We start from the raw sequence: 12,476 nt of genomic DNA, 5'->3' as shown, positions 1-12,476 counted from the left end.
GGAAAAAATATTGTAATTGTTCTTTTCATATAATCCTTTCCTCCTTTTAAAATATACTTCCCAACCAGCATAAAATCCAGCTCTAAGGATGCAACTTTAACAAACTACAAAACCTATTTCTAAGACCCTCAGTAAAACATTGATATTTTAGAAAACCAGTGATGTATTAGCCTAAATACTATAAATTTGGCACAAGCTAAGTCTGCTAAGGACTGTTTTAAATAACCCTTTCCCAACTTCTAGGTTGGCAGTCCCTAACCTTTTTGGCACCAGAGACCACTGAACCTATAAGAATCTAATGTCTGAGGATCTGAGGTAGAGCACCACAGACTGGTACAGGTCTGCGGCATGAGGGTTAGGGATCCTGCTCTAGATCACACTCCCTGGGCAGTATCACTCACTAAGCCAAGATAATAGACAAGTCTCTTAAGTCAAACAGAAAACATTATTTAAAAAGAAAACAATGTTAGCTTCCTCCCTTTGCCACCCATGTTCTTCTGATATGTGGAAGTTAAACTGAAAATATTTAATTAGAAAACAATGTTAGCCTCAATCAATTCCCTTGTCACCATTGTTCTTCTGATGCGTGGATAATTCCACGTAACCCATCTTATTTCATTTATTCGTTCTTGGAATCATGTACCCATCCAATGACTAATATTAGAGCCACCTTTTATGTGTCAAACAATGTTCTAGACAAGGAAGCAGCAATAATCAAGATGGACCTATGTGCCACTATACCAAGAACCACAGATACACAGTCCCTGCTCAACAAGGTCTCACAGCACAATCCAGGTACCTCTCCCTGGTGTGGTCATCAAGAATAAGACACATTGGTTAAGAGAGTAAAGCTGAGATCTGCCTCTTCCTAACCCCTTCCTAACCAACCTAGCTTAATTCTAGCATACTATGGAATCAAGCCAAACATGACTCCATGTAGAAAGCTATCAAAATGAGGAACCTTTATCAACCTTATTGGATTAACAGTTCTTTTCTAAGATTTTCATTCAGATCAGTAAGATGTTTTAAAGTAAATGGATCATTCTTGCCACCTAAAGAAAACGTGTCCCAAACTCAGATTCACAGCACAGAATCTGGAATCTGATAGAAATAGTTTGGGTTAATAACACAGGAGCATCGCTGTTGGCTGCGTTTCGGTAATACCAGGTGAGCTTTTTAATATCCCACCGCTCAAGCTGCACTCCAGTAAACAACAAAATTTGAAAACCACTGATACAGAAAACTCAAGAAACTGTCTGCTTTCCAACAAATCGATGGATAAGATGTGTGCTTCCTTCCAACACGAGCAGCGAGCTTCCTGAACATTTCTTCACTAAGAACTGTTATGAACCCACTTGGTATAAAAGAAAAGGAGTTTGTAGGCTACCTGCCAAACTCAGGGGAGCAGGCATAAACCTGGAAATATGGAGGGAAAAACATCTCAAAATGAATGCCAGAAAAGAAATAAAAGCACATGAAAATAATAAAGCTTTAAAATCTTATCTCAAAATTTGTTAGAAATTGATGTTAGTAACAGTCAAGTTCCAACTGCTACGTATCTAAAAAGTAAGAGTCGGGAGGGAAAATAACAACCCCCAGGCTGGCTTGTGAAGGGTTTTTGTTTGTTTAATACATCTGAAAAGAATGCATATACAAAGAATTGAGACATGAGAAAGCATTGGTTCAACACTAATGAATCTACAAGAATTAGGATTTGGGGAAGGTGGAGAAGATTACCTAAACATTTTTAAAAACTGGAAACTGCAACCAAAATAAGCTGATAAAATCCCTATTAACACTTATGAAGAGTCTTCATAAGACTCTCTCCATGATTTCTATTAAACTAGAGAGCCTCACTGGCTGCTCTAGGGTTCCTCATGCAGAACAGAAATAAGGGGATTCCCCTGACTGGTCCCCATGTTGTTAAATGTTCTTCCCACCCCCACCCCACCCCTAGCTTCTTAATGAAGCAGGTCTCCATCCTCACAACTTGAAAGAGGATGTGAATCATTCCACAGACATCTGTCTTCTAGCACCACCCCTCATATATATCAGGTCTTCAGCTGTGTTCTAGGAACACCATATGATACACTATTAAGCTGCACATCTATGCTAAGCATATAAGACAATGACTGACAGGGAAAAAAATGTTTTTTTAATGATGTACTCAATCCATTTGGTGTATTTCAAAAGGTGCAATACTTTTCTTCATTTATCAGTGAAAGAAGTTAGAAATTAACTTCAAAGAAAATCAGCAAATGGCTAACAAATTTCCTTGAAAGTCACAGTCACATATATAGTGCATCCTAGAAAAGAGGAGGGGCAAGACAGGTTCCACCCACTTTCATGAGTTTCATCAAATACTGGACCTACTCAAGGGTGGAGAGAAAAGGCAACTTTCAAAAAGGAGTATGTTATTAAATGAGGCATTTACTATACTCCTTCCTAAGAGCACCAGGTGGGGAACATATTTTCTAAACTAGATCTAGGAAGTGGAATGTGGAATCACTCCATCATCCTCCCCTTAAGGGCTGTCTAATGGTTAATGAATTTTTTAAAAATGACTAAATAAAAACAAACACCACACACACTCCCCCCAATAAAAAGAAAAAAAACAAAACAAAACAAAACTAAATGTCTCAGATCACTCTCCGGAGTGGAACCCGGGAGCAGCTCAACAACCCAAATTAGTCTGTTACAGAGTCATCACAAGCATGCCTTGCTTTTAAACAAAAAAAAAAAACAACAAAAAAATTTTTTTGAAACAACAAAACAAGAACTAGTACTTATCACTTTTCTGACAATACACAATTACTCAAAATTAACTAGTATTGAGAGGGGGAAAGGGGCCATACCTATGGGCCTTGTCTCACATGAGTGCATGTGGGTAGGTGCAGGGCATTTGTCATTATTGCAAAAACGAATTTTAATTTTTAATCTTTAGTTTGATTTAAACATTGCTTTTAGTATGATGCCGACATGAGCTGTGCAGAAAGGGCTCTGGAGAGACGTTCATAGCAGCACACACCTGCGGCTCTTCTTCGGTTCTGGAGGCTCCAGGGCAGCCAATATTGCTTCGTCAAATACATTCTTTAGGCCTTTCTGAAAAGGGGTAGAAAGAAAAAAATGGGCGGTCTGATTTTCAGTATAATGAAGTTGAAGGTCAAATTAAAAACATTCAAACCCCCAAGAGTTGGCAAAGAACGAAACATTAAAAACAACCCTGAATCTCAACACAATTGTCTCACTTCACCAAGTTTTTTGTCCAGGAAGGGCCCTGGAAGGATCCAGCAATTCAGGAGCAGAAGAGTATATATTCATCAGTGAGACAGCTGTCCTTGGAAAAAGCTTTCTGCAGACCAATGTATGTCACAAGAAGCAAACAAGCACGTGTCATTTGCTCATTCAAGTTTTGTAATGTGCTGCTGAAACATTTTACATAAAAAATAAGTGAAGCAGCTCTGCACACAAATGAAACAGCTGGATATGGAACAGGACTGAGAGGATGGGCACTGGGCAGCGGCAATCTTATTACATGGAAGGCGCAGGCAAAGATGGAGAAAGCAATTACAGTGGCTGCAATCAAAGATATTCACTCTGCACTCCCTTTATCCCACCAATTAGATAAAGCCAAGGAGACTCAAGGAAGCAAATACATGGGTACCCGATACATACGTAAAACTAGAGCCAGTCAATGCAAGAGGAATAAAGCTTCATCAGGCATTTATACAAACAATTGTATATTTTTAATTTCAAAATTTGAAGTAACCACAATTGTATTTTTCCCTCACAACGATAAAATCAGAAGCAGGAAAATATAAAGGTGGCAGCTTTACATCTCAACATTAACAAACCTTAAGTCAACTGTTAAAATGAATGCTATTCTTAAAAGATAATGTTAAAAATAAGCAATAGCAGATACAGCAATATCTTTCCCACCCCAGACTGACAAATACTCCACCTACAGCACAGACAGCCAAAGCAATAGCAACACAAAGTTTCACTACACAAAAGAAAACCAGAAAAGAATTCTCCCTTCCCCGTTACACTCTACTAGCAGGCCACCCTTTTTCCATAAAGTTTGTCATGCAATTACAATTAACAATTGTTCATAAGAGTAAAATGATGTTTGTGTTATTTTCTCCATCTAGAACTAAGATCTAGAAGTGTTAAAACTCTTCTTATTTTCTCCAAGAGGACATTCTTAATGCCAGACCAAGTTCCCTTTTGCAATAGTAATCTAAACCAAAAAGCTCTGAGCATCAGGCAACTCAAGCTGCAGAAAGTAAACAAGCCCAACTTGACTACTGATCACAAAAAATATTCTATAAGATATTGCATTCTTAATCAAAAACTAATACAGAGGTTGCTCTAAGGTGGTGAGTAAAAAGACGCAGAGGCTTTCAAACAGGATGGTTTTATTCCTTTGTTTTTAACCGATCTTTCTACAGTAGTGGGACAGGAAGCAGCAGCAAAGAGGGGAAGGAGAAAACAGTTTAGAATATACAGCACTTCCTTTTGGGTTGAGTTTCCGGAGGCTCGAGGGCAGCTAGGATAGCCTCATCAAACACATTCTTCAGACCTCTCTACAAGACAGAGGGGAGGAGAGAGAATAGCAGCCAGGTTAGAGGATTAGAAAGACTAGCAGATACAATAGCAGTCTGGATTAAATGAGCTGAATTCACTGAAGCAATGTGCCTTAAGAAAAATAATGGCCAGAAAGCAGATCTTAAGACCTTACTGGGGGAGCAGATAACCGAAGAGAAACTTCTTACCTCAAGAAAGGTAAACTGAGCAAGAAAGCAGTTTTATGAAAATGCCATATGTTGACTTCTAAAACAATCACACTTTGAAATGTACTATTACATTTTAATGAAAATGCCAGGAGAGAAAAATGGATATGTAAATACAAGAATAGATGCATTGTACAATTAAGCCTTGTAAATTCCCCAGTTTTTCTCATGAAAAGAATGGCACACAGATTTTGTAATCTATTACAATTTCAAGCTTCTGTGAATTCAGCCCCTGAATAACTGAAGGACACAAATAGCAGACTAACAGGCATGCTACATGTTTCTAGATTCAATGACATATCTGGATGGGATTAATCAGGATTTCAGAGTAAACCAGTTTCCCAGAACAAAAAGGTTCAGATATTTAGAAAGAGCGTTAATTGTTCAACAGTACCAACTGGGAATAGTTTAAAGAACAGACTCTAGAAACAGCATACACTTCAGTTATTCAGTAATGTTAACAGAGCAAGTAACTACCACCCAAGTCATAGAAAACAAAGAATGGGGTCCTAGAATGAGTTTTAGCAAGCAGTCCAATGCTTTAAGGTATCCGCATGGGTATCAGAGCATAAAAGCATGAAGTGAAAACGAAGAATATTCTCAGATCTACAGGAATTAAGATGCAGAAATACACTTACACCTCAGCCAGAACTCCAATGTGACAGTGTGACTCAGTAGTACTGGTATGGTGGGCCCAGGTCTATAGACTCATCTAAACTCATTTAAATCTGAAACCACAGGTTTACCACCCAAAGAAGTTTCACATGTTCTTTAGGTCAGTTTGACCCCAAATAAAAATTTCCCAAAAGTCCCAGAACATAGCTTCAGTAACAAGTGCAACCCCACACTACTCCCATCCTACTCCCACCATGGCATCCCAAAGGATTGGCACCTACACATTCTATTAGGTACAAAATAAATGAGAAATAACAATAAGTATTTAAAAAGAAGCAGAGGTTAAGTTTTCTTTTTTCCAAGTAATTTACAAAGTAGAAATGCTAAACAAAAGTTAAAGTTCTCTGAAATTCTTTCTCAACATCTAGGAGCAAATGTTGATAGTCAAATATAAAGAGAAGAAAGAATGAAAGGGAAATATACTTTATAAGGGAAAAAAAGTAGAGGACCACTATTAAAACTAGGGCATTCTTTAACAAGAAGCAAATCTTTCCTTGCTTATTGACAAAGATCAACTAATCCCCTACGAAACAAAACTAATCTTTGCTTTACCCACACTATCTGATTACGCAGAGTTCAGTTTTAGAGGAACCGACAAACAGAATCTGGAGTCCTAAAAGTTCTAGTTCCCAAAAATGAACAGAAATCCCATTTTCTATCTTCACCTGTTCTGACTTCTCCAAACTTCAAACTCTGGTAAGAAAATATAGCTGCTAAGACCTTTTCAAATTCTTATTCTCTGCAAAGTGACTTACTATATAAATCTGTTCATACTGTAAAAAAAAATCTTATATGGAAGCATCCAATTCTCTAAAATAATTTTTATCAGTGACCTAAAATTGGGTCCTGATGGCCTACTTGCCTCCATTTATCCCCAAAGCAACTCATATTTAGAGGAAAGGGGTATGCAACAGATGCATATAGTTACAATTTGACACACACGTTCCACACACAACCTTCCCCCCGCCCCCAACATACACACAAACATTTTTCTGAGGATGGTACAAAACACAAAAGCATCAGGCATTTTTTAAAAAATCTCAATCAGTACTGTACGTGAGAAGATGTAAACTGTTCTTTAGTTTTAAATATCTGCTTTTACAATAGAACTAAAAACTGCCAAACTGGGTTTGGAAGAATGTTAGGCCTTGAAATTATCCTGTACAATATCCAAATAAGAAGAAAATGTTACCTTTAAATATCCAACCTAGCATTACAGATTATTAAATTACGTCTAGGCTCTACATACTAAATACCTAGTACATGCATAATATGTAATTACATATGCCATTTACCTCAGTATATATATAAAATCAAGATTAAAGTAATTTTTTAAAAAAAGAAACACTCTTCCTTCAAACCTGCTCTATTTTAATTAGGCATGCTTGTTCATTGTCGAAATGTCAATGCACCAATGCCAGTGAAATAAAAGTTCTATGCTAATTATTTCCATAATTTTTTCCTCTACCCCCAGAACAGAGACTCAAAACAGGAGAAATGATCAGCAATAACCATGAAGGTGGAGAAGATGAAATCACACAGGTCAGTTATAACTCTCACTCTAAATACTCTTAACATTGCTCCCTGTCCTCAGAATCTGATGTTTCCTATCAAGCTTATGAGAAGAGTTCCAATTAAATCATTCAGAAAGACAAAAGAGAGGACCACATGAGGAAAGAATGCCTCCAAAAACATAAGAATAAAGACACTATATAAGCACACTTGAGAAATAGCTAAAGCAATTTCTTTCTCTGACACAAGTCTCTGTTATGATTAATTCTCTATCCCAGTTAAACTACCCCAGAAACAGTATAGCATCGATTATCAATTGCCAGAATTGACAAAAAAAGATCAGATCTATTTAGATGAAAATTTAAGTGGGAGGTGGGGGATCATGCAAATACTTGCTTGTAAATTTGTGCTAATCTGGACCTTTCCTGTAAAAAAAAAAAAATCAGTACCTGACTACTACAAATAACTAAGTACAACATTGGGAAGCTCACCAATACAAGAGCTTAACTTAGAGAATAATGATTTTCTCTATAAACACAGACCTCTAGCAAAAGAACACACACTACGAAGCTGGTACTAGTCTTCCTAGAAGCTTTCTTGAGCATTGCAGACCACTGTTAGACATAATCCTGAATCCTAATGTTCACAGAAAGTATTCAACTGTAAACAGACATGGGGTTCCGCACAGTCCTCACCTGTGTGAGTGCAGAACACTCCACATACTTGACAGCCTTCAGGTCACGGGCCAACTTTTCAGCCGTCTCTGGAGTGATAGGCTTCTGTTTGTTCTTGGCAAGTTTCTCAATAGTAGAGGGGTCATCTCTGAGATCAATTTGGGTCCCAACAAGCAAGAAAGGAGTCTTTGGACAGTGGTGAGTTATCTCAGGCACCCACTAGAGAAAAGTATTTTAAAAAATAAACCTCTGTTAATCCAAAAGCCTCTAAAGCTATTAAGAAGTCAGTAGAAGTTCTGACAACCTTTTTCAGGGCGAGAATATCTGGCCAACTCACCTTTTCTTTCACATTTTCAAATGAGGATGGAGAGACCACTGAAAAACAGACTAGAAATACATCTGTTTGTGGGTAGCTCAGCGGTCGTAATCTGTCATAATCCTCTTGCCCTAGTGGAAAAAAATTAGAGAAATCAGCTAAATCTTGAGGTCCTCACAGCATTAAAATCACGAGTCAGTCAACGGATTAAGCATGCAGCTAACAGCACAGTGATCATTAACAAGAAAGCAACTTACTTATCTAATAAAATGTATGGCTTTATAGCATCCTATTTGAGAATATTATCACTTGGCAAATTCTATTTAATATTTCAAGTCCTTAGGACAGCAGTGAATTTGTTATATATTCATTATAATGTGATAATTACCAGCTTATAGTTTTCAATCTTTGTGTCTATTAGCAACTCAACCATAAAGTAATGAACACAATAAACTGTTGCTACAGAAATGGTTAAAAATCAATCCTACTCAGATTTGGTTAAGAAATAATCACAGTGAAACCATCTAAGGAAACAAAGATCTCAGGGAAACCCAGCTGACAAAAATCCACTGCTCATTCATGACTCCAAAGCAGGTTTACATGTTTAGTTAAGACCAGTCAGTATCGGAAACCAAGAATTCCCAGAAAAAAACAATTCGGCAAGAATCAATGGGTGCTAAATCTTTGGGGGAAAATTCCGATGAAAAGAATATCTGAAAGGTCTAAAAGATTATCTAAAAATCACAAGGGAAAAACATAATTATATTGTGAAGAAACAGGACATTACTTTGAGTGATCAAAATTACCATCACCATGAATGACTGGAGTATCACGTTCCTCTAGATTTTTATCCTAAGAAAGACACATCACTATTGCAGTATTCCAAACAAATAACCTGAATCTAATCATGAGGAAACAGAGACCAAACCCAAAATAAGGAATATTTTATAAGGGGGAAGAGAAAGGATGAATCCATATTCTACAAAAATGATGTCATTGAAAGACCAAAAAAAAAAAAAAAGGCTGAAGAACGAATTCAATTAAGAGACTAAAGAGATATGACAACTAAATGCAATAGACGGCCCTGTACAGAAAGCAGAAAAAAACTGGACCTAGATCAATTGACAAAACTGGAATATAGATGAAAGATTAAAGTACTATGTCGATGTTAAATTTCCTGACTATAGTTACACAATAATATCCATATTCTTAGGAAATACATACTTATTCAAGGCTAAACAGCTATGACGTATGCAACTTACTCTCAAATAGTTCAGGAGAAAAATTAATGTACATGTATGTTTAAAGAAAGTAATAAAGCAAATAGAGCACAATGTTAATAATTAGTAATCTGGTTAAAGGGTATATGGGGGTTCCTGGTACTAGTCTTGCAACTGTCTTGCAAGCTTAAAATTATTTTCAGATAAAAAGTTTTTTAAAATAGCCATACATATTTCCCAAACTGGGAGAAGAGGGGAGTTGCAAGGGAAGGATTTAACACTCCAATTCAAAACAACTATAACAATCTTATGTACTTAAAAACAAAAAAAAGTTAAGTATGTATTGCCACTGAACTGTACACTTAAAAATGGTCAAAATGGTAAATTTTATGTAACATATGTTTTATCCCAATAAATTTTTTTTAATGAGGAAATAGTAAAGTTAAATATTTTGTATACCAATGAAAAAAATTTTTTTGGCCACTACTGAGAGAGAATATAAGAATTTAGAGTAGCTATTGAAACGTGTAATTAAAGCTGTTACTATTATTGCCAGTTAAATAATATATCAAAGTAGACAGCAAAGGTATCTTCAGGACAATACAGAAATTAAAAGTTTAAGGAGAAGTCAAAATGAAGGAGGTTATAAAACAATAAAATCACCATCTGCACCTCTAACATTCACTGAATACTTACTACAATAATATGCTACAGTTCATCAAAAGAATTCAAAGGTATGCACTTAGATGTCTAACTTTCACTTCCTATATTATAATGTAAAATTACATATGTGGAAGGGATTAAAATGGGCTTAAAGAAAACAAAATAAAATCAGCTCTAACTGAGCTCTAACACTAGCTGGAGCTTTGAAGTATTACATATCTAAGCTCCAATAAAACAACAAAAAATATTTTAAAAATAAGACAAAACAGTTAACAGAGCCTTGTAAAAAAGAGATACAGCTGTTCATATAGCTTCTATTAGCCCTTTTCCCTATTCAAATGGAATATATTTCAAAAAATTAAGTCTGGCATAGACTAGAAAAGACTTCATTTTTAGTCATTCGGCCCCTGCAAGCAGTATAAGTGAACATCAAAACAGATCCAAGTCTATATTTCTGAGCACTACTAAGAGCATCTAAATGAATGTCCAATCTTTTATCTGCAACTAACCTTCTATTCAGATGGATCGGTGACAGAAAACAAATATAGCCATTATTTTTTAATACTAGGTCCAAAGCAGTATTAGTCTGTCCATTTATTTGTGATGAACAAGTCTACAATATCAATCTTTCTTTCCCAGAAGAGAAAAAAAATCAGAAGACTGTATAAACGAAAACAGGCTACCTTACCTCTACTTCTGCTACAAAGTCTACATTAAAGGAAATAGAATAAATACAGTCCCTGAGATGAGCAAGATTCTTCAATATCCAAGCATAATTTATCTAGCTAAAATTTATCTTCTGAGTATGTCACAAATGGCCATTATTCATTCAAGACAGAAGCAGTGCTATCATTTAGCATCCTTTAAGGTATATAGTATGATCAACAAAATTTCACTCTACTGTGTAAACAGGTTTGGACACAGTCTTAAATTACACCAACTCTAACAGCACACCAGCTCACTGCTTAACATTGTACGCATGTCAAAAAGCAAGACTACATCTCATGGGTTGCTGATCTTTTCTTTGGTTAGAACCTCATATTTAAAATTCAAATTCAAGCAAAATTAAGTCAGGTTGAACTGAGGACTCTAGTCCATATGAAAAATATGAAAGGATTTCATATAAAAAATGAGAATATTGCCAAAAAGCAACATTTTTAGAGAATTCTAGTAGGACATGATAAACACAAGAAGAAAGCAAATAAATACTTTGTAGTATTTACCACTACAGGTTAAAACCTAAACATTTTTTCTCAACCAATTACTCAGCATTTAATGGCACTTAGTGGTCCTGCTTCATCTCTGCCATGGAGCTTACTCCTAAATCATCTCATAACACCTTTTAGGCTTATGGGGAAAAAATCCAAAAATAAATAGGGACGTTATGGACCCTGACATTCCTACCTTTTTATGTATAACATCTGCAAAAATCCAGACTATTATATGTTAGTGCAGAATTTACTGAAGTCTCAAATCTTAGTCAAAACACCCCTCTGGAAGATTCTATAATAACGCTAAACCAGAGACCAAGGCTATAATGAGTATCTCTATGGAGAGCACTGTTGTTCTCACTAACATAATTAAACAATTGCATAAAATGGCCAGATACTAGAAAACCTCAATGAAAGAAGAGTTTATTGTTTAAAAACAAAACAAACAAAAATCAGCTAAACTAGGTCAAACTACACCACTATGACCTGTTCTGAACATTATCAATACGCTAATGAGAAGAATATTAGCTGTGTCCAAAAAACATTCCAGTCGCTATGCAGTTTTTTTTAATGTAAAGTGTATGAATCATAAATACACAGCTCCTGAGTTTTTAAACATATATACACTTATAAATTTTGATTATTTATCATTCAACCTTCACAGCATCTCTGAATATTTTAAACATTTTACATTTCAAGGTATTAAGCTCCACACAGTTCAGTAACTTGCCAGCTCTCTAGCTAACTGGTCTGTATAGTGTTAAAGACCAAGCTTTCTCTTTTCTTTTACCATAACACCTGAAATGACAGAGATTGTGGTTACATTAAAATTCAAAAGATATCTTCCAAAAGCTGAACCTAAGAAAACAAGAGCATATGTAAATAAAAATGAGTATAGAGAAAAACCAAAAATTTAATGTAAATATAAACAAATGAACCAACTATATTCCCAATAACATAGCCACACTGAATGGGGAGGGGAAGACAAGTCCAAGGAACAAAGAACTTTGTGTGCTATTAGACTAATGAAAAAAGAATTGCAAACAAATCTTGAACTCTTATTTGTTTATCACAGTGGTATGGTATAGCAATTCTGAAACTATTTTATGTGTATGGTAGGACTGAAAATGAGTAGATGTATTGATCTTTTTGGGAACCAAGCTTCTAAGTATAGAAGAAAAAGTGATGAAAATATGATATTTGTGAAAGTAAAGGCAACTGACTCCTGGAGTTGGACTGAACTGGAGCTATCAACAAAAAGTCATTATCCAGATTAAATATGCTAATGTTATTTTCTTCCTTAGTGGATTGATGATAATTCAGGACAAGTCACTATGATGTAGAAATTAAATCAGGATAAAAAGTGACAAAAAATGTGTGTGAAAATATTAAAATGTTTGTACAGGAAAAGG

The 12,476-nt window shown here is 35.7% G+C and overlaps 1 protein-coding gene across 3 annotated transcripts in view; it reads right to left on the bottom strand.

Moving 5' to 3' along the window:
* Positions 1-1,601: 1,601 nt before the first annotated feature.
* CDC42 (cell division cycle 42) overlaps positions 1,602-12,476 on the bottom strand; it is a 38,946-nt gene continuing 28,071 nt past the window's right edge. For 2 of the 3 annotated variants that reach the window (XM_039854651.1, XM_039854652.1), the window contains exons 4-6: positions 7,992-8,101; positions 7,676-7,873; positions 1,602-3,102 (exon numbers count right to left, since the gene is read on the bottom strand). In XM_039854651.1, coding sequence (XP_039710585.1) covers positions 3,013-3,102; positions 7,676-7,873; positions 7,992-8,101 — 398 coding nt within the window. In that variant the 3' untranslated portion in view covers positions 1,602-3,012. Of the gene's footprint in view, positions 3,103-4,401; positions 4,587-7,675; positions 7,874-7,991; positions 8,102-12,476 lie in introns of those variants that run through there. The other variant, XM_039854653.1, reaches the window with a different exon arrangement.

The sequence above is a fragment of the Pteropus medius genome, unplaced genomic scaffold (genome assembly GCF_902729225.1).
Source record: "Pteropus medius unplaced genomic scaffold, Ma_sr-lr_union100, whole genome shotgun sequence".
Lineage (NCBI taxonomy): Eukaryota > Metazoa > Chordata > Mammalia > Chiroptera > Pteropodidae > Pteropus > Pteropus medius.
This window is presented reverse-complemented; position numbering and strand designations above follow the sequence as displayed.